The following is a 26,669-nucleotide window of genomic DNA, read 5'->3' on the forward strand; positions in this document are numbered from 1 at the left end:
AGAGATCATGCAGCAGACTAGTTGTGCCTATATCTTTATGCACCTGGGATGTTTTATTGCACTGTTTATTCTCCAGCAACAGCTCTTTCTTCTCTTCCAACACAAAGCATTTGCAATGCAGCCTTGCAGGTGATTCCAAATGTAATTAAATCACAGTGAATTAATTATATTTGGAAATCTCTGACTGTAGTCATCCCGATGCATGCAAAAATATTCAGCCAATGTCTAGGACTTTGCCTTTGTGTTCTTTTGCTAATAAATTACTTAAAATGTTTCTGCTGATGGGGACGTTCTATTTATTTAATGTGTCTGGGCTAGAAGAGGGAAGGCTGTGTCTATGTTTGATGCACACCTAGCCGTATACACGCTATAAATCTACCCACCCATCTATCAAATCCATTCATTCATCCATGCAATGGTAGGTGTTTTTGATTGCTTCAACAAGATTCTTTGAATCTGAAATCTGAATTAGATGCATCTCATTGATGCAAGGAGATGACATGTCTCGGCTCAACAAGGTACTTTCCATTATTCGAAGCCTTGACCACTTCCTGCAGACCACTTTCCGAATACTGGATGATGCAAACAAAACATACAAATGAAGCAATGGAGCCACATAGTTCTCATTTCCCATTACTATCTAAATGCATTTTAATCATACATTTCGAGAAAAAATGCATTCAGAAATATATATTGTTGGGGATAATAATAGGTTTAATAATGTACATTGAAATGGACTTTCATGAAAACATATTTTTAACCACCCTGCAAAAATAGCATGGAATGACTTTGGAACAAAGATAAAAATTAGCACGAGCCACCAATAGATTAATTTGTCTTTTTAGTTTTAGATCATCTTTTTTTTTTTTTTTTTTTGGAAAAAGGCAGTTAGAAATTACTAATTTCCCTGTTGATGCTCCATCTATCTTGGAGTTTTAGTATTTATTGATAATGCAAGGAAATATCTCTGGGCCTATATTACTTTTGAGGTAGGCTGCTTCAGGTATGGTATAATACTGTTGTTTGACAGTTTAAGCACCTTGGAATGAGTCTGCTCCTAAACCATTATTTTTAATTTCTTTTCTCCCTGGCTTGAGAGAAAAAGTCAATTTGCCCTTTCAATCATTACAGGAAATTGCATTTCAACCGTGGTAGGTTGGAAATAACACACAGATTCCCATTTTTGGTCTTGGTCTGTGTGTATCAGCTATTTCTGGAGGATTTGATCAAATCATAGCTTAACACAAAGCAAAAAGAGGTATTTGTATTCCATGGGAAGAGAAGAGGGAAATAGCAAGGTAGGTCAGACTGAACCTAGGGATCCATCTCACCACAAGGCTTAGTATATTTAGTGGACCAATGGAAAAATACAGGTAATAATGGATAAAAATGACATGTGGCTTACATGACTGAAGTTCCTTGTTTAAGGCAGAATGAAGAACTGCTTTTCACCCCAAGGATTATATGGGCTTTGGAGTGCATGCCAGAAACCAGAGTACAGAAGTTGCAAGAGAGCAAATTAGAACAGGATAGGGTAAGGATGAATCTATTGTTGATTTACTCTTCAACTGACATTAAGTTGATTACAGTAGAGAAGATTGTTGTTGTTGTTGTTAGATGCGAAGTCGTGTCCGACCGATCATGACCCCATGGACAATTTTCCTCCTTCTTAGAAGGATCTGGCCTTCTAAAGAGCAGTCAGGGTTGATCTCCTCTAGGACTGACCGGTTTGATCACCTTGCAGTCCAAGGGACTCACAGGAATCTTCTCCAGCACCATAGTTGAAAGGCCTCAATTCTTTGGTGCTCACCCTTCCTTATGGTCCAACTTTCACAGCTATACATTGTAACTAGGAAAACCATAGCCTTGACTATACACACTTTTGTTGTCAGGGTGATGTCTCTGCTTTTTAGTATGCTGTCTAACTTTGCCATAGCTTTCCTCCCCAGGAGCAAGGGTCTTTTAATTTCTTGGCTGTGGAGAAGATTACTGTTTCCCTATTTCATAATTGATGAATTTGATCATATTGCAAGTCATAATGATCTGTAAGGACTCCAGGCAACGTTCAAGGCTTCCAGAAGACTCTCTTGAAACCATATCCCTGAAAAGAAAAACTGCAAAAATTTATAAGCAGTGCTCTGAAATTAGAGATAACCTTCCTTAAGGATAGATTGTTAAGTTGAATTTATAGAGTGTTTATCCTAAAGATACTCAACTCACAAAACTTGGCGTTTGGAGAGTTCCAAAGGGCAGGATTATTCTTCTGTTTATTTGCTTAAAGTGCTGATTGGGTCACGAAAGGTTATCAGAAATCACAAATGGAAGCCATGTTGTCCTTCTCTAAGAATGTCTTGTTGGTTCTTATGAAAACATTTGGGCAGGAAATGGAGATGAACTTTATTCCTTTTGGCTCTAATGCAAAAGTTACAGATATAGATTCTTAACATAGCTTCTTAGAGGAATGGTATGTCATCCCATATTTCCTTAAAAAACATGTTCAAGTATAAATGCATCCATTTTGGAGGAAGAAAAGGACCTTGGGGTACAGTGAGAACAGTGCATTAGAAACAAATTCTTGGAATGTGGCATTCTTGCACTTATTTATGTGGCCCGTTTCATTGTATAATCTTTCTGACTTCCTGTGCTTTCATTAAGTCCAAAAGAAAACTTCACTGGAGAATTCCTCTAGAACAGGGGTGTCAAACTCAAGGCCTGGGGGCTCGATCCGACCCATGGGGTGCTTAGATCTGGCCTGCAGGGCCACCCTGGAAACAGCAAAGGACTAGCCCATGGTGCCTCTGCCAGTGAAAACGGAGCTCAGGAGGGCTGCATGAGCTCACTAGGGCTGTAGCCCTCCCAAGCTCTGTTTTCGCTGGCAGAGGGTTGCAGGAAGCCATCGCAGCCAAAAACAGACCTCGGGAGCCTGTTTTTGCTGGCAGAGCACTCAGGCTGCCACAGGTGCCCCCGACATGAGTGACATCAAGCTGACCACTCTGCCAATCTCCTCCAGCCCCCCCCCCCAAGATCAAACACAACCCTGATGCGGCCCTCAATGAAATTGAGTTCGACACCTCTGCTCTAGGAAGTTTTTCCAGGCTGGAAAAGTATGGATAGGCAAGAGGTAGAGAAAGATTGAGAGCAAGAAACCACAATTCCATTTCCAACAATGAAGTCAATTCAAAAGCTCCAGATTTCAAAAGTTAAAATTACCGTATTTTTCAGAGTATAAGACGCACCTTCCCCCCCCCCAAAAAGAGGGTGAAAATCTGGATGTATCTGGGTGCTGAAAAAAGCCTCTGAAACAGAGCTTCAGAAAAAAAGCCTCTGAAACAGAGCTTCAGAAAAGAAGCTCCAAAACAGAGCCTCAGAGGCTTTTTTTCTGAAGCTCTGTTTCAGAGGCTTTCAGAGGCAGAAAAAAAAGTTTTTTTCTGAAACAGAGTTTCAGAAGTTTCAGAGGCTGAAAAAAAAGCAAGGCACAGAGCTCTCAACCAACAAACTTGTTGCTAAAATTCACCTCTGGGAACAGCTGATTGGGGGTATTCTGGGAGACCGATCTACTCACCAAGCAGCCTTTTTCTTATTTCCCTCCCCAAAAACTAAAGTGTATTTTATACTCCGGTGTGTCTTATGCTCCAAAAAATATGGTAGTTCTCAGGCATCCTGAAAAAAAAAATCTGAGACATAGTATAGGGTCTCCTGGTCAAGCAGGGGGTTGGACTAGAAGACCTCTAAGGCCCATTCCAACTCTATTATTCCATGTTCTATCAATTTGTAAAGTTCCCCTTCCTTACTGGATTATCCAGGAAGGTGTGTCTCTTTTCTCCCATTTTAGCCTTTTAATCATCATCATCATCCTCTGCTCAATGGTTCCTGTTTATCATGAAAATAAAGCTTTCCTTACCTTGAACTTAACTCCTGAAGACTATATGAACACATATATGTAGATATCTTGGCAGTATTGTGCAAGGGATTTGACACTGCTTCTTTCTGGGATCTCTTCTTATTGTAAATAATTATCCCCTCCCCATTTTACTTCTGGTAAATTGAAAACTTGCAGAGCTGTTTCCTATTCTTCAATCAGATAGTAACTTTAAAGAACAGGACAAGAGGAGGCTCTTTAATTTTGTAGATAACCCAGCAATTTGGACTTCTTTTTTTCTTACCCTCACAAAATCCTCAAAATAGCCCTGTGTAAACATTGATCCAGATGTCTATCAATTTGATTAGCATACTTTGTTCACTGCACAAAGCCAAGGAACACAGCCATTTACAGGCTGTTCCTCCCTACTGGGAGACTGAAACAAGGAACATGTTTTGCAGGTATGAATGCAAATGGTTGATTGCCAAAGCTTGCCATTAGATGCCTCCTGCTGGACTAGCTTGAGGACAGATCCTCCTGGAGAAAATCTATGTTGAAGATCTATGGCTATGATCTATGTTATGGCTAAGAGTTGACATTAACTTGCAGGCACATATTCATCAACCAAAGTAGTTTGAGAAGCAGATGTCTATATGTGGTTTGGTTAACTCCGGGGTCAGCAACCCGCAGCTCTGGAGCCTCATATGGCTCTTTCATTCCTTTGCTGTGGCTCCCTGTTGCTGGTCGGCTCCACAATTGATAGGGCTTTTGGTTAGGACAAGTAGAGGAAAAAAGATGCTGTGCTAGGAGGAGACTATGATGGGGGAACTGGACTTCCAGTTGGCTCCAGAATTAAACGGGGGGCTTCTAGTTAGGACCTTTGTGGCTCTGAGTGTTTAAGGTTGCCGACCCCTGGCTTAACTAATTGTGGGGATTGTTGCCTCCCAAAGCAATGTTTTCCCAATGTTTTTCCTTATTTTGCTTGATAGCAGCTCTAAAATTCTCAGACAGCAGAAGACACCGCCTACCTAAACCTGGAAACCTGAGGACCTCTGTATGCAAAGCATGCTTTTATATTGATCTACCATCATATACCTATCTCTTTGCAGAGAGCTAACTTAACAGCTTGCCTGTAGCCAAGTTTTTCTGGGAACGTGGTTTGGATATTGCTATCCAAAGTGAATCTAAAAATCAATCAACTGCTGAGGTCATTAGGGATCAGTTTTATCACTGTCTCTTCTGAATCGCCAGCATTTATCCTATGTTTCTTGCAAAAATTCAACTTAAGCGTGGTTTTTTAAGTTACAATCTGAAAATTGGGTAGTGTAGGATAAGAAAAAAAAAATGGCAGCGGGGGGTGGGGGTGGGGGGAGGAGGAAGATACAGTTATCTAATGATTAAGATTCTGGGCTTGTCGACCGGAATGTTGACAGTTCAATACTTAAGGATCGCAGGATGGGTTGTGCTCCCCCTATTTTCCCAGCTCCTGGCAACCTAGCAGTTCGTAAGGATGTAAATGCAAGTAGATAAATAGGTACCACTTCAGTGAGAAGGTAACAGCATTCCATGCACTTTGCCCTATGTCATGCTGGTCACATGACCGAGGAAGCATCTTCAGACAATACTGGCTCCCTCAGCTAGAAAATGGAGATAAAAGAGCCTTGGTGGTGCAGCAGATTAAGTGCTGTTAAGTGCTAGCATTTAGCTGCCAGCTGCCTGCAATTAGTGCAAGTTCGAATCTCACTAGGCTCAAGGTTGACTCAGCCTTCCATGCTTTCGAGGTAGGTAAATTGAGGATTGTGGGGGCAATAAGACAACTTTGTATAGAACAATACCGCTTGGGGGGGGGCGAAAGTCCTAATAAGCAGGTATATACAAAAAAGTATGCAGGCTATTGCTATAATGCATTGTAAGCCACCCTGAGTCTATGGAGAAGGGTGGCATATAAATTGGACTAATAAATAAATGACACTACCTCCAAGAGTTTGGACATGACCAGACAGGGGAAACTTTTACCTTTAGACTAAAAAAGTAATTTGATTTCATTTAATGTAGCAATATAGCAATAGCACTTAGACCTATACACAGCTTCACAGTGCTTTACAGTCCTCTCTAAGCGGTTTACAGAGTCAGCCTATTGCCCCCAACAATCTGGGTCCTCATTTTACCCACCTCGGAAGGATGGAAGGCTGAGTCATCCTTGAGCCGGTCAGAATCAAACTGTCAAACTGCAGGCAGCCAGCCGGCAGTCAGCAGAAGTAGCCTGTAGTACTGCATTCTAACCAGGGGTGGGTTCTACTTACCTTTACTACCAGTTTGCAACAGGAGCGTGCACATGCGCAGATCACCAAATGTGACATCAGGGCAGGTGGGCGGAGTCTCCCGCCATTTTTAATAGAACCAGGAGCAACCCACCACTGATTCTAACCTCTGCGCCACCATGGCTTTTGAATGAAAACCTAATTGTAAATGAAAACCTAATTACAATTGAGTTAGATTAATTAAATTCAGTTAATAGAGTGAAGTCCTATGAGTGGGGGTATTAGGAGCAGATCTGGTAAATTCTGGATAAGAGACTATCAAGGAATCTGGGGACTGTAGGCTAGATTGAGAGGGAAAAAAATACACTGGTAGAAGGCAACAGCAAAACTTTTCCATAGTACTGCCAAGAAACCTATACAAACACATCCTTGTAGTCACCAGGAGTTGAACGTGAGGGTGTCTGTATTGTAATATGATGATGTCTGATCTATTTTATAATTTTTCTCATCTCACGTTGCAGATGGAGAGTCTCAGGGGGCACCTTAAGTGAAGATATAGGTGTTCTGTCCCCAACCACACGCACACACACCAACAGATGTTCAGGAGTTAAAGACCAAACCAGCCAGCAAAACCCTTTTCCTTAAGATAACGGAACTTGGCAACAACCTAGTGGCTGCCTGCCAAGAGTTTATTATTTACAAAGAGGAGAGATAACTTCTCCCCACTTCTGATACATCAAAAGAAACAGCTCAATAATTACGGAGTTAATCAAGTCCAGAGATACTCCAGCAAAGTCTTATAGCAAAAGTCCGGCAATGCAGAATGGCGTGGAAGCTTTCAGCTTTGTTCGTCACAAGGTTTGACTGGCCACCACACTCCCTTTTATATCCTGTGGGGTGTGGTCCAGTGACTCAGCCTAATCTCGGACATGCCTTTTCTTCTGTTGCGCGCGCTTATTTCTGCGACGCTGGTGTGGATCCAGCCAAGACCCATTACCCTCATCACTGTCCATCTGTGGCTGCGTGGACATGCTTGGCCCCGGCCCTATCTCTTGCCCTTCGGCAGATGCTGAAGGCATTGCCAGAGAGGAGGGTCCTGGAGAGGGAGGCCTTGCCAACTCCTCCCCTTCACTCTCGGAGTCCTCTCCTGACGATGACACAGGCTCCGGTAACGGAGCCACAACAATAGGTATCCAATGTAGGGTTTTTAAGTAGTGCTTGTCTACTGAATAGAGTAGCAAGGCTGATTGCTACAAGCTCTTGGATTCATCTGCAATTTCTTGGCTGTGACAAGAGAGCTGCAATCCCTGCTCCTGGGGCGGCTTCTCCCAGAAAGACATATGAAGCTGCCACATACTGAACCTGCAAATTATATATTATCTTTTCATCCGGAACTACTCTCTGCTACTTAGATTTTTTTTTTTTAATCCAGAGTCTCTGTGCTTCAGTTTGAGGTATCTTTTTTTTTTTGGCCTATTATGCTACAATGATATTATATAATTTATTTAGGAACTTACGTTTTAATCACCTAGAAACAGTTTTTGCAAACAACGTTAGGAGCTTGTTTTTCTCATCCACAATCTTGGGAACTTTTTAAGATTTTCTACACTAAGCTATATGGATAATGTCCTTTTGCAGGTTCATGTGGCTTGCATAAACGCATATTACTTTTATGGGTTCTTCAAACAGGTTCATATGCTGAGATCCAGTGGCTTTGTGTCCAGTTTTCTTTTCTTCTCAATACTCAACTGATCAATGGAAAAGGAAGTTGTTTTTGGTGAAATGGGCAGCGATGTGAATCTGATTACTGAATAAATACAGTCAGAATTTTTATTGTTAAATAAGGCGATTATTAAGTGAGTTGCACCCAATTTTATGACCTTTTTTGGCTGTGGTTGTTAAGTGAGTCAGACAGTCGTTAAGCAAATCAGGCACCCCCCGCCCATTGACTTGTGACCATGTGAAACCAGTGTTTCTCAACCTTGGTAGCTTGAAGATGGGTGGACTTCAACTCCCAGAATCCCCCAGCCAGCAGCGCTGATGGAACACTGATGTGAACAGTGACCATGTGACCCCAAGATGTTGCAATCATCATAAACACATGCCAATTGCCAAGCACCAGAGTTTTTATCATGTGACCATGTGCTGCAACATGCGAGGGACCCGTTTTTTTCAGTGCAGTTGTAACTTTGAACAATCATTAAACAAATGGTTGTAAGTCGAGGACTTCCTGCATACACAAGCAACTGCTTTGATCTCAGAATGCATTGTTAAAATCCCCAGCTCCACATTGTCCTGTTCATTGTACCTTAAAAGGACTTGAAATTCATTTTTGCTTCATTTTTGATTTTTTTAGAAATAATCCATCTCAGAAGAAGCAAGTTCTAGTGGCAAGTGGCAATTCTGATCTTCCACCCCACCTTCACCCCCGATGGCGTTATTCTTGCAGGTTTGTTTAATTTAATTTCAATATTTAATCGTATGGACCTTAGACCATTGAAAATGGATATTCCATATGAGTAACTGGCTTTGAACCTCTCTGCCTTTCAGTCCCTAACGAAAAAACAGTTTGTGTAAGGTCAAACAAGATCAGCATGATAGTGTTTCTGAACACTAAAAATATTGTAGAGATGCTAAATAAAGCCAGAAGGCTGCAAGAGAGTCCATGGTATAAAAATAAATAAGCTGATTTATACATGGGAAAGGCACAGGAAATGGACCCATACTGGGTCGGCCAGTGGACTATGCTGGCAGGCAGTAGCTCTTCAGGATTTCTGATAGAAAACTTTCCAGACCAATCTGGAGATACCAAAGATGGAATTTTAACCCCCTTTTCATGCAAAGTTTTAGGCATTTATTAAGCTAGTAGCTGCCTCTCTGTTTATGCTGTCAAAAAAGGTCTACATAAGCGAACTATTTTCTTCTTTTTGGGGAGTCCCAAAATTTTGAGATTTTTTTGGTAGGAGATTTCCTTTGATTCTGTAATGTATCCTTTCAGATGTAGTAGAGCTATAGCCAGTAGTGGGATTCAAGTAATTTAACAACTGGGTCTCTGCCCTAATGATTTCTTCCAACAATCAGTTTGCCAAATTGCTCAGAAAGTTAACAACCAGTTCTCCCGAAGTGGTGCAAACTGGCTACAGCTAATAGTAGTCTTCAACAGTGGTCACAAAGAATTGTCATCCAATAACATTTGGCGATATGGGTTTTTCACCCCTGAATATGAACCAAGGGAATCGCATATGTTAGGGCTACGATATCTACGTTGAAAAAATCTGGATAACCACTAGACAGCTATACAGAGATATTGAAAAATCACATTAGACCATTATTATTTAGACTTTTTTCCACATAGATGTGGTAACAAGATGTATCTTCTCATTGTCCTCTAGTTATTTGATCTTCAGATCCCATTGAACCCTATCAGAATGACTAATGATAAAGAATTATTACAAGATATCTATTAAATATAGTAATGTATATTCCATCTTCAAATGATGGTGCATAAAATAAGTATATACTACACCAAATCACTGGTCCATCTAGCATAGCATTAGCTCCACCAGTCCATGTTTTCTTTCCAATCATACATACGAGGCTTAAAGCAAGGAATTTCTCCATGAAAAAATGTACTCTATCATTACATCATGACTTCTCCAAAATAAATAGTTCTTAGTCACGCACTGAAGTTTCTCACAATTTTTTTTTTACTGTGCTCACAATATAGTAGTTTCCATCATGAAAATGCCAACCAGGAAAAAAATAAATACAATTGTTTAGCCTGTATTGCAGCATTTTGAATAGAGATCCATTTCTATTTCCAATGCACTGTTACATACACAGCCACAGGACATTTTAAAAACAATAATGGTAGACTCTGGTTCCCAATTTAGATTTTGGACAGAAATCAGCATTTTAGATTATCTGTTAAGATACTAGGCTTGTCGGCTGGACAGCTGGCAGCCTAGGTTTGAGACCTGAGTGCCCCATGATGGGGTGAGCTCCTATTTTCCGTCTCAGCACCTGCCAAACTAGCAGTTCCAAAGCATGCAAATGCAAGTACATAAATAGGTACCACTTTGGTAGGAAGGTAATAATGCTCCATGACATCATGCTGGCCACATGACCACAGAAATTTCTTTTGACAGCGCTGGCTCAATGTCCTTGAAATGGAAATGAGCACCAGCCCCTATAGTTGGCAGTGATTAGCAGAATAAAATCTGCAGTGAGTCCTTTTTTACTAAATGTTTGCAAACAGAGGTCAGGTTCATAGGCTACAGCCATGCCTACAGTCAACATTTTCTCTTCTGTATCATAAAGTCTAGAAGCATTTCCACCCCACCTGCTAGCAAATTAGCACTGCAGGCAAGCAAGAAAGATGTGTAAGAAGATTCTATACTAAATCTTTCCAGCATGAAAATAGTAGCACCAGGTGATTCTGTAATGACCTGAGTGGAAAAAAATAAAATAAAATGGAAAAGCTAGGATTTTAAGCAGTTTTTAATCCACTTTCTAAGTACTTTCTGCTTGGTTTGCAGGACATCAGTATAAACAGAAGAAGCATGCAGGAAAATTAAATGAAAAAAATAAATAAATTAAAAAAAGGAATGTAACATTCCATGGGTAAACTTCCCATGTGAACATTACCACTCAGTCAATTCCAGTTTGGTCCTGGGAAATTTCTACAATAGCTACTTCCTGAGAGACACTTAAGACATGAACTTCCTTTCTATTTGATACTTCGGGTGGACAAGATGTCTCCTTTTAAAAAATTGTACCATTTCTTCTCCTCTTGAGAATTGGTATATAACCCAGAGCAGAACTGGAGCATGAGGCTGTAGCAAAAAGGACAGAAGGCTAATTCCTATTACACTTGTGATTATTTTGGGTAATTCATTCCATGTAATCCTTTGATACTATAGCAATAGAAAATTGCTGAGAAATGAGAACATTCTTTGATCTTGGATTAATATTAATCGATAATAAATTGATGTCACCAGGAAAAAAAAAATGATTTAGCAATCCCAAATAACAGGGCACAACAGCTTCAATCATGCACACAGATAACACACATGGGACAATTCACCTTATGCTTTATTTTTCCTTGAATAATCCTGGCAGCGTGAATGGTTTCATTAAAAATAGTTTGGCTGGATTCAGATTAATTTAAATTGCATTTCCTAATCCTGTGTCACTTGTTATACTGTCCTAAAGTTCTAAGAATCCAGAAATATCCTAATCAAGGAGAGAACCAACCTAGAACTAAGGAGAAATATCCTAACAATGGGAACAATTACTGTAACTTGCCTTTAGAAGTTGTGGATGCACCATCTTTTAAGAAGAGATTGGACAGCCACTTATCTGGAATGGTACTAGGTCTCCTGCTTGAATAAGGGGTTGGACTAGAAGACCTCCAAGGTCCTTTTCAACTCTGTTATTCTGATCTATATATTATTGTTTACTATTGCTGGTAAGAATTGCCATGTTATTTTTGGTTTGTTCCCATCAAAATCTGTGGCTCCCAAGTTAGTAATGGTTAAAATAAATGAATGTATGTGACTAGGCTCATACATTTACCTAAACTATGGCTGGGTTTAAGCAACACCTTAAATTGAAGCTAAGACCACAATGTTTAATGTAGTATCTGAATGTAGTCTGTTACTAAATTTGCCTAGATCCAGTCTACTCTGTTTTAATTTCTAATGGTCCCATTACCTGTTCACTCACCGCTTGATTTTCCAGGAGACAACGTGTGAAATATAAATACATGAGCCTGCCAAGAGTTTCACATGAATTGAAGACTTCTCATTAATCTGAGCGTTGAGGAATATTCTATACAACTCTTTATGAATGAGGATAATTTTCCAATGCTGAAACTACGGTAATAGAAGACAATGAGGTTTTATTGTACTGGCGTCCATTCATAAATTGAAAACATTCAGAACTTTGCATTGCCATGATTTCCTGGTTGATTTAGAACTATAAACCAAATTCAAATAATCTGGATTAACGAGAAAGTACTGCATTCCTTTTTTTAATAGTATACTCATGAGGAAAATTTCTCATAGAAAATAAGTAACTGATAGATGAATGATTTCATCCAATTTGTAGAGGATTGATTTATGGTTTGGTAATCTCAGGGAAAGCAATTTAATTTATGGTAGCTAAAGTCAATTGAAAGAAAGCTCTGTGCCCTAGCTATACTACAAATATTAACAAATTTAATAGCAACCCTCTTTTCCCAAAGTTACTCTATTGAGTCTAAGGTGGAAAAAGACAATTTTGAACACTCAAAATGCATTATAGTTCTCAGCATTCTTGATGGGAAGGCATAAATTAAATTGGCATGAACTCAATACAACTCAGCAGTATAGCTAAACCTGTTTGGGGAAAGACAGCTACATTCAAACTTTAAAAAGTAAAAATTGGAGTCATGGCTTAGCTATAAGCTCCCATTGCATCAATTGAGCCTTGATGGTACTCACAATTTCACAAGACCACAATCATTCCATTAATAAAAAGGTGAGGGTCACGTCATGTCATATCCCTCCCTCCCAAATTTCTCTATTAGCCTACACTGCAGCCTGGTCAAATTTATCTTCACAATGCAGAGTTAGTTGTAATAATAAAAAAAAGCTGACAACTAAAGAAAAGCACTTGCAATGAAAGCTGGAACATATATTAATGGTTCTCTGTTGTAGGATATATTACAAGAATGTTTTTACTCCACTGATCATTACAAAACGAAAGGCTAGATAACTTGAATTAAAATAACAAGATACAACAAAACCTTTAAAAGAATAAGAAATCAAATCTGAATAATCAGAATTCATCCAGCCCCACAGGGACCCCCGTTCTACTTCCCATAGAATCCAATGGAACAGCATGGATGGAAGTCTTCCCATGGTTTCCATCTCTACAGAGATTGGCCTGATCTGAACTTTATTTGCCCTGCTCTTGTGACCCATTGAAAATGCAGACCTTTCAAACCATGAAAACACACTGTAAAAGTGCAGAACTCCCATCAAAATGATGGAAAGTCTTTAAACATCTTCTCCATTTTCACTGATGGAGACAGTATGTATTTTAATGGAGGGTATTTGCTGGTCCTTTGGGTTTTCTCCTGATGTGTTTGCACAGCAGCACTCTCTCAGGAAACCTTTGCTCTTCACTTTGGCCGTAGAACAGCTGGACCCCTCTTTCAAAGCATTGCTCTTGGTTGACATGCTCTGCATGGCTGAAAAAAGTTTCCATTCACACACGCCATCCGATTTGGAAATCTTATAGAAGTGTTCTCCAGAGCCAACAGGTATACGTACAATATCTTTGGGAGCTTCAGGAACATGGTTGCTTGGGTGATTGAGGGTGAAGCTCAGGGAGTATTTGTTAGAGGAATACTTCCTGTGGAGACACTGGCCTCTTAGGATATTTTGGAATGCTTTTTTAAACTCTTGACTCGAACAAGGGTAAATGATGGGGTTGATGCAGCTGTTTATATACCCAAGCCAAAAGGCAATTTTAAAAATGGTTTCGGAGGGCTTGCTGTTGGGAAAGAAAGAACCTGAAATGGAAACAAAAGCAAACAAGAATTTTAATGGATTTATAAAACTTGGTAGTACAGTGGTTTAATGCACCCTGTAATTAACACAGCTGCCTGCAATTTCTGCAGGTTCGAATCTTACCAGGCTCAAGGTTGACTCAGCCTTCCATCCATTCTAAGGTAGGTAAATTGAGGATCCAGTTGTGGGGGCAGTAAGCTGACTTTGTATAAATATACAAAAGGATGAAGGCTATTGCTTAGCGCATTGTAAGCCGCCCTGAGTCTCCGGAGAAGGGCGGCATATAAATCAAATTTAAAAAAAAATAAATAAATAAAAATAAAAAACTTCATAGGATCAAAGAGTAAGAAATCAAAGGAAGCAAATAATTTTTTTTTACAAAGTTTTTAATTAGGAATCATCGTAATTGAGGTAATCTCTGGGCAAGAAAATGTATGCGGAGTCCTTGGTGCTCTCTGCGCTTGGTTGTTTGGTTGCAACCATTTCATTACCTGACTATGTAACATCATCAGTGTGTGCTGTGTCTTATCTAGTTGTGTAGTGTACAGTGATGATGTTATTTAATTGGGTAATGAAACATCTGCCAGAAAATAACCAAGCTCAGAGACTACCAAGGACTCCATGGTTCAACCATGAGCTACAGATATTCTCTTCTATTGGAACTGAAAAACTATTTCAGAATATAATGTAAGAAAAAGTCCAGCTAAATGTTTTAAATCCCTGTTTATTTTGCCAGGAGAGGTTGAAATACTGAAATCCATAGACTCCTGAAAGGCTTAATTCGGTCTGAGTTTTATTCTGTTTTATTCTTTTTATTTGTTTAGATGCAGTACCAATTTTTCGTAGAGTGGCCCTTGCATAGAAGCAAAACGCACATAACTTTATTTAATGAGATTACCTAGGATCAGGGAACTAAGTGTAGATAATCATTATGCCTTTGTTGCACATAATTAAGCTTAATCCAAGTGAAGTAGAAACCGCCCTCATTGCAAATTTAGGCTGTAGAGCCTCTCATGCCCGAATCATACTCATTGTACACTACAAGTACCGATATTACAAAGCAAACGTCATTCTACTTCAGATAGTCAGAGCATCTTATAGAAGTCTTAGGCAATAATATTAAAAAAGAGCTACTTGCTAATAAGCACTTGGATATATGGGAATAATTTATGAGCAAACCTACATGATATTGTGTGGTAGAGACAACCCTTATTTCAGAGGATTATTTCCCTTTAAAATCCACCCAGTGTGCTGCCTTCCCTGTGCAATGAATCAACACATCTATCAGCAGAACAGCCAAGAGATTTGGAAGAAAAACATGAATATGAGTTCAAAGGAAGCTGAATTGGCTGGAGGTAATTTTAGATCAAGTACATGGTACATGACCTGCTTATCTTCCTCCTACCCATCACAGGCAGGCTGTGCTTCTGAGCTCCTGCCCAATTGCATGAATCATCTGCAACATCTGATCTGTGAAACGGGGATGACAGTGATGGAAGATCAGGCATTGTAGGTAATCCATTGGGTTGCTGGTGGAAGGGAGAACATGAAGCAGTGTGGCACTATGAATCAACCTGACTAAGATTGCTTATGTTGAGATGCTGGTGTGAGGAGAAACATGGCCACTAATCCCTACATCTTAACATGTCCTGCAATAAATGTTTGGTACCAACCAGCATTTTGTTACTGAAGCTATTCCGATAAAGCAAATATTTCAGAAATGCCTCATAGACTGGAGGAAAAGATGTTAAAATGGCCTTCTGGATCATTCATGTGCCCTACGTCATGGACTTGGAATAACATTTATCAAACATTATTGTATTACAAGCAACAGCAATATACTTGCAGAGCACAGCAGCAGAAGAGGCCAGATAGATCTAGCGTGGTAATGATTTTGCTCAACACTGAGCTTTAATGGCTCTTCGCATCTCAAATACACAGGACTGATATTGAAATCAGTAGCTGAATGATTAGACTTTTTATTCGCTTAAAGCGAATAAAAAGGGAGATGGGGAAAACAGAATTTATGGAATTTACGGGACCACCTATTACCACAAGCAGCCTCCCACTGGCCGGTACGCTCTCATAGAGAGGGGCTCCTCCGGGTGCCATCAGCTAAACAATGTCGACTGGCGGCCCCCAGGGGGAGGGCCTTCTCTGTGGGGGCACCCACTATCTGGAAGGAGCTCCCCCCAGAGATACGGAGGATCCCGGATCTACGCACTTTCCGTCGTGCTCTTAAGATTCTTCTATTCCAGCAAGCCGGCCTGGCCTAATTTTCTCCCCTGTTTTAAAATTCTTTTACATTGAAATTTTAATTTGTTTTAAATTATTGGGATTTTTTAATTGTCTTGGGCTAAATTATTTAATCTGGTTTTAATTATATCTTTTAACTTTTGTATTTATGTATTTTATTTTGTGCCTCTTCACCGCCCTGAGTCCTTCGGGAGTAGGGTGGTATATAAATCTAATAAAAGAAAGAAAGAAAGAAAGAAAGAAAGAAAGAAAGAAAGAAGAAAGAAAGAAAGAAAAAAGAAGAATGATGAGGGTTTAGATAGGTCAGATTGTCTGAAGTTGTTAAAGGTGGAAAGCATCTTCAGGATTCAGAAACTGAGATATTTACTTACAGTGGTTTCTCCAAGAAAAGTGGTTAACACTTATAATAATTAAACGAAATACAAAGTTAAGAGACCTTCTGTAATGCAGCTTTTAAAAGGGGTCCCCCCCCATGCAGGTTAATTGACTATTCAGTTTCAACATTAATGGTAAAATTCAGCATTGTAGGATCACATTCCCAAAGCCTCTTTGCTTCAAGTTTAAATCAGCATACCGAACACTTTAGAGAGCTGCTAATGGAATTTAATAATCATTCCGAATTGCAAACCCCCTTTTTTAAAGACTCTAAGGAACATCTGCAGTTACTCAAACCTATTTTCTTCTTCCTTAATCAGTTTCTTTCTATGAAACTCGTGGAAATTGGTTGCTGGTAGCTTGCCAAAATAAACAGAAAAATGGTGAATTAATTTCATCTAGGTCTTAAAATGCTGGATTGCTTTCCTGTATTAAACAGGCCAAGAGGTAATATTTCAAGAACTTGGTAAGTGACAGTGGAATTTAGGGAGTTGCTGTTCAGAAACGTCTGGAAAAGCTCAGGTGGCTGAATTAGGGATTTAAAGAGTAAAATTATCATTCTTAATAGGGTCCAGAAACAGATGGGAAATCAATGAAGGTAGTTTGGAGAACTGATCCCCTGCTGTCTTGGAGTCATCAACTGGATGTTACATTTTGCATCAGAGTAAGTTTTTTATTTTTTTTTCCAAAATCCCACAACTTATTTATTTTGTTATGTCTCTGTCCCAGGTTTCTTCTCCAGCTTTATGCAAAAGCCTTCAGGCAATCTCTTTAATAACTCTATTAAAACAAGGCTGGTACAGAAAAATACTTTTGTAAAATAGCAGAATCACAACAGGGATGGTTCACCATGACCATTCATGGTTTAATGATATGCTTAAACCGGTCAAAATCCTAGTGGCTGCGTTTAGGCTTAGTTTTAACCTTGTCAAGTTTTTTTTTGTAGCTTAGTATGTGTGAGCCCAAAGTGTTCAGTTAATTCATGATTTAATGTTTGTAAAGGCAGAAAAATGTGTCAGTTCAGTAACCAAGTTAAGTATATTGCATTGATCCAGCAATTTGTCACAAAGCATGGCTTATGCATGAGGAGGACTAATTCCAAAGCAGATTCTTGTCAAGCACCTCAGGAGATTCAGGCAGTTCAAATGAATTTAAAGGTTTAGTGCAGGGGTCAGCAACCTGTGGCTCTGGAGCCGCATGTGTCTCTTTCACCCCTCTGCTACGACTTCCTGTCACTCAAAATATGCATCACAACCGCCAATGTGTGAAACCTGCTGGCACGCGATTTATTGAGCTTTTCAGCCCCCAGTAGGCCAACCATGGATATAGGGCCTGGTGGCTCAGCAGATTAAAAGCATTGTGATTAACACCAGCTGTCTGCAATTACTGTAAATTTGAATCTCACCAGGCTCAAGATTGACTCAGCCTTCCATCCTTTCTAAGGTAGGTAAATTGAGGACCCAGTTTGTGGGGGCAATAAACTGACTTTGTATAAATATACAAAAGTATGAAGGCTATTGCTTAGCGCACTGTAAGCCGCCCTGAGTCTCCGGAGAAGGGCGGCATATAAATCAAATTAAAATAAATAAAATAAAATAAATATCCAAGAAAAGAAAAGTTTCAGAAGAAAACAGAATGTTTAATTCAACTACTTATGCTAGTTTTGTGGCCACTCAAGAAATTGTCAGTCACGGGAAGGGTTTTGTGGCTCCCGGTGTTTTCTTTTCTGTGAGAAACATGTCCAAATGGCTCTTTGAAGTGTTTAAGGTTGCGGACCCCTAGTTTAGTGCAATCTTAAACTCTCTATAAAAATCTGACCTACTAATGGTCAAGAGAAATGAGTGGGAATACAGGCATTCAAGGTGGGCTGGACATAGATCTCTTGTGAGCATGCAAGGACTCATGACTTACTTACGATGCGTTTGACCCCTCCTTCAGGCTCAGCCTGGTCATCTCCTACAATTATAGGTTTACATGACTCAGTACTCAGTGGCATATGTGACAAGTATGTGTGGGTATATCATAGAAAGAGAAACCAGATATGCAGTATTAGAAACTAGAAATGCAATAGAACAAGAGCCCTGGTGGCACAGCAGACTAAAGCACTGTTATTAACATCAGCTGCCTGCAATTACTGCAAGTTCGAATCTCACCAGGCTCAAGGTTGACTCAGCCTTCCATCCTTTCTAAGGTAGGTAAAATGAGGACCTGAATTGTGGGGGCAATAAGCTGATTTTGTATAAATATACAAAAGTATGAAGGCTATTGCTTAGCGCATTGTAAGCCGCCCTGAGTCTCCGGAGAAGGGTGGCATATAAATCAAATAATAATAATAATAATAATAATAATAATAATAATAATAATAATAATAATAATAAAAAATAAAAATAAAAATAAGCAAACCATGGACTGGCACCGGGCCATGGCATGCCAAAAACCAGGCGGTGCAAACAAGTGAAGCCCCATCTGTGGGATGCAGAGCCTTGGTGGCGCAGCAGACTAAAGTGCTGTTAAGTAACACCAGCTGCCTGCAATTACTACAAGTTCAAATCTCACCAGGCTCAAGGTTGACTCAGCCTTCTATCCTTTCGAGGTAGGTAAAATGAGGACCCAAATTGTGGGGGCAATAAGCTGACTTTGTATAAAAAAGAACATCGCTTAGGCGGGCCCAAAGGCCCTACTAAACAGGTATATACAAAAGTATGAAGGCTATTGCTTAACGCATTGTAAGCCACCCTGAGTCTCCGGAGAAGGGCGGCATATAAATCGAGCCAATAAATAAATAAATAAATAAAACACACACACTCCCATTCTGCAGAAAAACCTCTTTCCATGGAAGTGGTCCCTGGTGCCCAAAAAGTTGGGGGCTGCCACAATAGAAAATAGTTTTATATTTAACCAGCACATCGCATGACCTCATCAAGGTCAACACCAAGGTATTAGAAGTTTATTAGCCATGCAATCTGGAAATTTTTTAGTCTGAATGGTAAGAGCAAAACTCGGATCTTCTCCATGCTGATTTATCCCCCCGCCCCCTTTGCAAAAAGACCCATTTAAAATACTGTTATATTATCTTACTTTCTGCCTGAGTTTTTGCATTGAGTGCTCAAGGGCAGCTCCTAATTCCAACACTGAAAGAAGAGGCATTTTCTTGTTGAAGTAATTATAACGTGGAAAGCAAAATGGCACAGAGCCAAGACAGTCTTTCAGATTCTCTAGCAGGGGTGGGTGGGTGGGTGGGTGGGTAGGGAAGATAGCTAGAGGTAAAGTAACTTTGATCAGAAAAAATGGTTTCAGCTTGTTCTTAATGCATAATTAGCAAACTGCCATCCCTTCCCTTAATAACAGTGCCATTCTACCTTCATGTAAGCATAGACGAAGCTGACAGGTGTATCAAACATTTTGATTACATCTTTGAAAGAGAGAGAGAGCACTTTGGATGATTTGCATCTTATAAAACAAGGTTATTGCAGCATTCTCCAAAGTGGCATCTTTTATATGCTGTGGGCTAAAACTCCCACCATCCTTGAATGTCTTCAGGGAGGCAGAGACAAGTACCATAGAATAGAATTTTATTTGGCCAGGTGTGATTAAATACACAAGGAATTTGTCTCCGGTGCAGTGTGCATAGAAAACAACAAAGTAATAGTAATCATAACAGTGATACCAGTAATAGTAGTAGAAAAGATGAGAAGGATAACAGTAATACAGCCATACTACATGGGTAAATAAACAGTATGTCTTATGTCTAAGTATATTAATATATAATAAGTATATTAAGTATATGTCAGTAGTGATGTATGTGATATAATACTGTCACATCAATGCCATGACTTGCATATCTGTGTCATATATGCATGTGCAGGATTATGGTAGTTATGAAGTCAGCACACATATGTGTCATTTTATTTATTAGATTTATATGACGCTCATCTCATCTAGAGGCAACATTTGATATCATTAGGGTTTGTTTCAGAAGCCATTATCACCATCATCAAGAAGAGACAGTAATTATTGTAACCTGGAGGTTACAAACTTCAGGAAAAGATGGAATATACTTATTTCAGATGATCAGCTGCTTAAGTATTATAATTGGATTATATTTGAGAAGGTTCATCCAATCAATACTTTCCTTTTTAACAATCTGTTTAGTTGCTACAACAGTTACACTTTGTACAATTCTTCTGTTTTTCTCTTGACCGTTTCCTGATACATTTTTATTAATTTGCCAAATGGTTTCTCTTATTCCAAACTATAAATTTAGATTATAATCTCTTAAATCAGAAGTCCTGTGTGAATAATCAGACCAAAGATATCTGATTTAAATAAGTTCAGAACATTAACTCAATTTCATTTGGACATTACAATTGAATAGATTTATATTTCCAATTCATTTTGGGAACAGATATTTCTATACATGTAGACTCTCATCCAAATCCATCTAACTCAATGTAAAAATATTTGATTCAACATTTTGAATCAACTTCATTTCCAGATTGAAACTCAGGATTGTGTATTTACATAACTGTAATGTATCCTTCAACAGGTATTACTTAATATTATTAGTCATTGAATTAAACTAAACTAGGATATGGCTATATGCAGTGGTGGGATTCAAGTAATTTAACAATCGGTTCTCTGCCCTAATGATTTCTTCCAACAACCAGTTTGGCAAACTGCTCAGAAAGTTAACAACCGGTTCTCCCGAAGTGTCATTTTTTCAGCACTGTATACTCTAATTGCTAGATAAATTTTGCAATAAGTCTAAGCCTGCCATTTAGACAGAATATTGAGTATGTGGAAATGTAACGGTTAAATATTCTTTAACCGAAATAGCACAAGGTAGCCCTGTTTTCATAAACTTAAAGTTTTTTTAAAAAAACATTACCGGCATTGATGATGCCTGCAGGTGAACCTAGGATTTAAAAAAATGTAATGCATGTAAGCTAGCACTGCCTGATTGGATTCTGATGTTGATATCCAGAAACTTTAATTAGCATACTGTTCAATAAGAAAAGAACTTCTGAACATCAGATAACCAGTCTAAATCCATGCATCAAATGAACCCTCTTTCAAAAAGTTGTTGCAAACTTATCAAGAATATTCAGTTGAGTCTGTTGTTCCGCTTCACTTTTTAAAATTGATATTTATATTAAAAAACGGGAGAAACAGCCATATCACAAAATGAACCACAAACCTCTAATGTTGTCTTTCTTTTGAAATGGTTAGATGTCACATGGGGCATCCTTAGAAAATAAATCAAAAACCATGGGTGGGTATATGCTATTTGACTAGCACTACCTCCTAAGAAAGGAAGTTAAAGTTGGAGAGTTGAGGAATTTTGGCAAAAAGGGGTAAAGAAAGTCATTGGGAGGAAACTCAATCGGTTGTCTTCTTAAAAATGGGTCTTTTATGATTAGTAATGCTTAACACAGTAGCCATTTTGTGAATCAGTGAATCATTTTGTCCTAGGCAGGGGTGAAATCTAAAATTTGTTACTACCAGTTCTGTGGGTGTGGCTTGGGTGGGAAATGTGACTGGGTGGGCATGGCCAACTTTTTTTTTTTACTTTTAAAAGCATTTTTTCTACAACCTTAAGAGGTTGCAGAAAAAAAATGCTTTTAGAAGCCTCTGACGATCAGGCAACTCAGCTGGGATTACCAGAGGCTTTTAAAGGCATTTTTTTTCCCTACAACCTCTTTGGCTGAAGAGGTTGCAGAAAAAAATGCTTTTAGAAGCCTCTGACAATCCCAGCTGAGCCACGGGATCATCAGAGGCTTTTTAAAAAAAACTTTTAAAAGCATTTTTTCTGCCGAAGGGGTTGTAGAAAAAATGCTTTTAAAAGTAAAAAAAAAAACCAGCCTCTGATGATCGCATGGTTCAGCTGGGCATGGGAGAAGGGGTGCAGGGATTTTTGCTACCAGTTCTCCGAACCACCCGCTGCCATCGCTACCGGATCAGGCGATCCGGTCTGAACTGAGAGCATTTCACCTCTGGTCCTAAGGCAGGGGTCTCAAACTCAATTTCATTTGAGGGCCGCATCAGAGTTGTGTTTGATCTTGGGGGCCCTGGGTGGGGGTAGCCAGGGTGGACATGGCCAGCTCGACGTTACTCATGTTGGGGGTGCCTGTGGTGGCCCAGACATTCTGCAATGAAAATGGACTCCCAAGCTCTGCATTTGGCTGCAACGGCCTCCTGAAATTCTCTGCCAGCAAAAATGGAGCTTGGGTGGATAGCCCTCCCGAGCTCCATTTTTGCTGGCAGAGGCACTGTGGCCCAGTCCTTTGCTGTTTCCAGTGTGGCCTAATGGGCCAGATCTAAGCACCCTGCAGGCCGGATCCGTCCCCCGGGCCTTGAGTTTGACATCCCTGTCCTAGGGGATAATTTTTGACATGCCTCTGATATGTTCAAAAAGACTTGACTTTTTTTGACCCCAGCTTTCAATAGTTAGATCAATGTCCTTGTCTCAAAAGTGCTTTTTCAAAAGGCAACTGGACTTTCTTTGGTGTTCCTTGAAGACATTTCACTTCTCATCCAAGAAGCTTCTTTGATTCTGGTAGGATGGTGGAAGAGATAGGAGGCTTAGTTCTGACAGGAATCCTGTCAGTACCAAGCCTTCCATCTCCCCCACCATTCTCCAAGAACCGATGAAGCTTCTTGGATGAGAAAGTAAATGTCTTTAAGGAAAAACAAAGAAAAAAAAAAGTTCAGTTGCCTTTTGAAAAAGCACTTTTGAGACCGTCATGACCTGGATGACAGAATCTCCATAGACATCAGTGTTCTTATTTCTAGCAGAAACCTACGAAATAAAATTTAACTTTTCACTAAACAGATGGAGGGAAGGCTCCAAACTACAGATGGTTCCACAAAAACAAATGAACAACTCCTCACACACGGAAAGCAAGAAGGTAGTTTCACTCAATAACAAACACTTATCTTGATGGATTACTTAAAAAGAATAATGAAAACCAATAGATCATCAAAGACAGAAATAGGTATTGCTTTTCTACCCGCAGAGATACTTTGGTTTTTTCCTAGGGGAAACATTTTAGGATATTAATTGCCTCTGCCCACATTATCTGCAGTTTAAGATTGAAAGTTTATAATTTGATTTCTGTGGATTGTGTAATCTGGCCCTTAAACTCAAGAAGGGGGAATGATGAATTAATTCTGTCCTTCAGAGTGGTCAGAAAAGGCAGATGAATGTGAATTTTAAAAACACAATGTAAAATAAACGACACCAATCCTAATGGGATTTCTATGAGTTGGCAGAATCTGCTTTGAGGAAACACAATATCATGTTCATTTTCCCTGTTGGTGGGCCAACAGATGGCCTGTCTTCTTTAATACAATGACACCTTGCCAGATATTTTGTCTTCCAGGAACTGAGGCCCTTTATCCCTATTGTAATGAGCCAATACGCAGGCATTCTGACCTCTGAAAAATTATACTCTTCAAACAGTTGGATCTGGCCCAAGGGATCAGTTGGTGATCAGGTGTCAACTTCAAAGGAGTAATTAGGCATTAAAAAGTCAATGCTTCCTGACTTCACAAAGTGAAATGAATACAAGTTGTAATAACCTTTACTAACCTTATGGCTACAAGATATATTCGGTTTCTCCAATCTCTGAATAAGCACGCTCGTTGGCTAAGATCGTAAGAAATCAGGGCAGTTAAATTTAACCTATGTGAAACACATTATGCTGGAGAAAGTTTTATAAAGATGCTTGGTGACACCCTGTTCTATTATGTCCAGCTTCATTTTTCATTTCATACTTTACTGTTAGAACTATGGGATGAATCAACCTTTCCCAGAAAATTTATTAAGTAATGCCTGGGGAAGCTAAGTCAGAAAAACAGAATTAATGAATTTGGAAGGGACCTTGGAGGTCTTCTAGTCCAACTCCCTGATCAGGCAGGAAATCCTATACCATTTCAGACAAATGGTTGCCCAATCTCTTTTTAAAACCTGCAGTGTTGGAGAATCCAGGACTTCTGGAGGCCTGATTCATTCCACTGATTAATTGTTCTGTCAGGAAATTTCTCCTTCTTTCTAGATTGCTTCTCTCTTTGATTAGTTTCCATCCTTTGCTTCTTATCCTACCTTCGGGTGCTTTGGAGAATAGCTTGACTCCCTCTTCTTTGTGACAACTTCTCAGATATTGGAAGACTGCTATCATCTCACCCCTAGTCCTTCTTTTCACTAAAAGTCTTTCTAGATTTCAAGCAGTCTCTTTCACATTCCTAATTGTAGAGATCAGGCTTGGGGGCTGACCTTGGAGAAATTATGGAGAAATGGTTACAAAACAGAAGCATGCTTTAAATGCAGGAAACAGAGAAAGTACTAGAAAGAAGCTCAGATTGTCTCATCCTAATACCCTGGTATATAAGAGGGAGGGTAGGGTAAGATACAGCCAAGCTTTCAAGATTGTGTTCTAATTTAATAATCCTGATAACAGTGTATATAACCTGTTTCCTAACAAGTCCTATCTTGAAGCAGTGGTGGATTGCTACCGGTTCGCCCCGGTTCGGGCAAACCAGTAGCAGTGGCGGCGGGAGGCTCCGCCCACCCACTCGGATGTCATCAAATACGCTCTGTGCATGCACAGAAACTTCTGCACATGTGCAGAAGTGGCGCACGCACAAGCAAAGCAAACACATGCGCATGAGCAAAACGGTAGCAAAGGTAAGTGAAACCCACCCCTGTCTTGAAGGGTTGATATAATGGATTGCCCGTGTTGGTGAAAGTTCCAATATTATCTGGAAGGCCATAAACTCCCCCATTCTTGTTATATCTTTCAACAAGTGACCATGTTTGTTATAAAACAGCTGGAGTAATTTCCATGTTATTTTCTTTTCTAAGTGGAAAAAAATATGTCAACACTTCTCTTTATACTGAAATATATTCACTAAACTGACTTAAACACGAAATCCTATGGGAACGAAGACTTGGCAAGGATTAAGCAGTAAACGGCCCCGTCTTGTTTTTGCCACGTTGTAATCTAGTAAAAAGAGAGATGGTTGATATAAATGGTGTTCAAAGATTTTAATATTCCAGTGAATTCTGGGGACAGCTGTTTGGTCTATAAAAAGCTCAGCCAGACCCTAAGCCTCTGGCTGATAGTTTATCTTCAGTACTCAGGGTAGCTGACTTTGAATATTTGCCTCTTTTACAGATGTTGTTATTTTTAACAGATTCAGGGAATCCATTTTCAATATACGAAATACAGTTACTGTACTGGGTTTCAGTGATAATGCAGAATTTATTTCGGGCTTTTTATTGCAGCTTTGTTATCAAATATTGTCAGATGTTTTCTTCTAATGTTGCTATCCTATATTGGCAAACTCTCAATTTTACTTTGTTTGGTTGTTGTTGTTGATTGCGTATTCCTTTCTACTAATTTCCCATCAATTTATAAAGCCCAGATGAAAGTTTGCACAGATTCTTAAATGTCCTTTAAAAAAAAACAAAGACCATCACTAATGAAAGAGTTATGTATATAAGTAATATGGTTTATTTTCACCATGCCTGGGGTTTATAGATTAAAGATTTCAAAGTAAGTTGGCCAAATCTGTTTGGCTGTAGATTTTGCATTTGTGGCTAAGCCCAGATAGATTTGCCTGTTATTGCTTTCAGTTCTTTATCTGTGTGATAGAAATGATTAATTCTTCATGAACTGAATTCATCAAGGAAAAACATTTTTTCTCTTGCTTATGAGATAATGAAACTAGGATTCCTTAATGGATAGCTACCTTAAAAACATTGGCTAACTACTTAAAAGCAGAATAGTTAGGGAGTTGTCAAACTTTATAGTATGGAATTTTGTACTCATCGCTTGTTGGTACCATGTTTCCCCAAAAATAAGACTTTTCAGGCTTATTTTCTGGTTAGGTCTTATTTTGGGAGGAAATGTGGTACTAAATGCATCCATCTGGCTGACAATCTTAACTGGGGCTTATTTTGGGGGGTAGGGCTTATATTATGAGCATCCTGAAAAATCATGCTAGGGCTTATTTTCCGGTTGGGTCTTATTTTTGGAGAAACAGGGTAATATGGAATATGTTGCTATAGTTTGATCTGAGTAATTTTAGTTTAAGGCCTATGATCTTACATACTTAGCTTAAATTACTGTTTACTAGTGTTTAATTTTAAGATTGGAACCCACCCAGAGTTACCCTTTGGTAAGATGGATGGCCAATAAAATTTACAAAGAAAACAAAGAAACAATAAATTGAATTGACCATATTTGTGTGTGGAGGAATAGCAAGCAAAAGGATTGTGTTCATTGGCTTATCGTAATTCTGAATCCATTGGTCTTATATGTGTAGACTGGTTGCAGATCAATATATATCATTCTC

At 39.2% G+C, this 26,669-nt stretch overlaps 1 protein-coding gene across 2 annotated transcripts in view; it reads right to left on the reverse strand.

Moving 5' to 3' along the window:
* Positions 1-9,804: 9,804 nt before the first annotated feature.
* ADRA1A (adrenoceptor alpha 1A) overlaps positions 9,805-26,669 on the reverse strand; it is a 43,541-nt gene continuing 26,676 nt past the window's right edge. For both annotated transcript variants that reach the window (XM_060693505.2, XM_060693506.2), the window contains exon 4: positions 9,805-13,681. In XM_060693505.2, the coding sequence (XP_060549488.1) occupies positions 13,164-13,681 (518 nt within the window). In that variant the 3' untranslated portion in view covers positions 9,805-13,163. The remainder of the gene's footprint in view (positions 13,682-26,669) is intronic.

The sequence above is a fragment of the Pantherophis guttatus genome, chromosome 9, assembly GCF_059756535.1.
Source record: "Pantherophis guttatus breed Tessera chromosome 9, ASM5975653v1, whole genome shotgun sequence".
Taxonomy (NCBI): Eukaryota; Metazoa; Chordata; class Lepidosauria; order Squamata; family Colubridae; genus Pantherophis; species Pantherophis guttatus.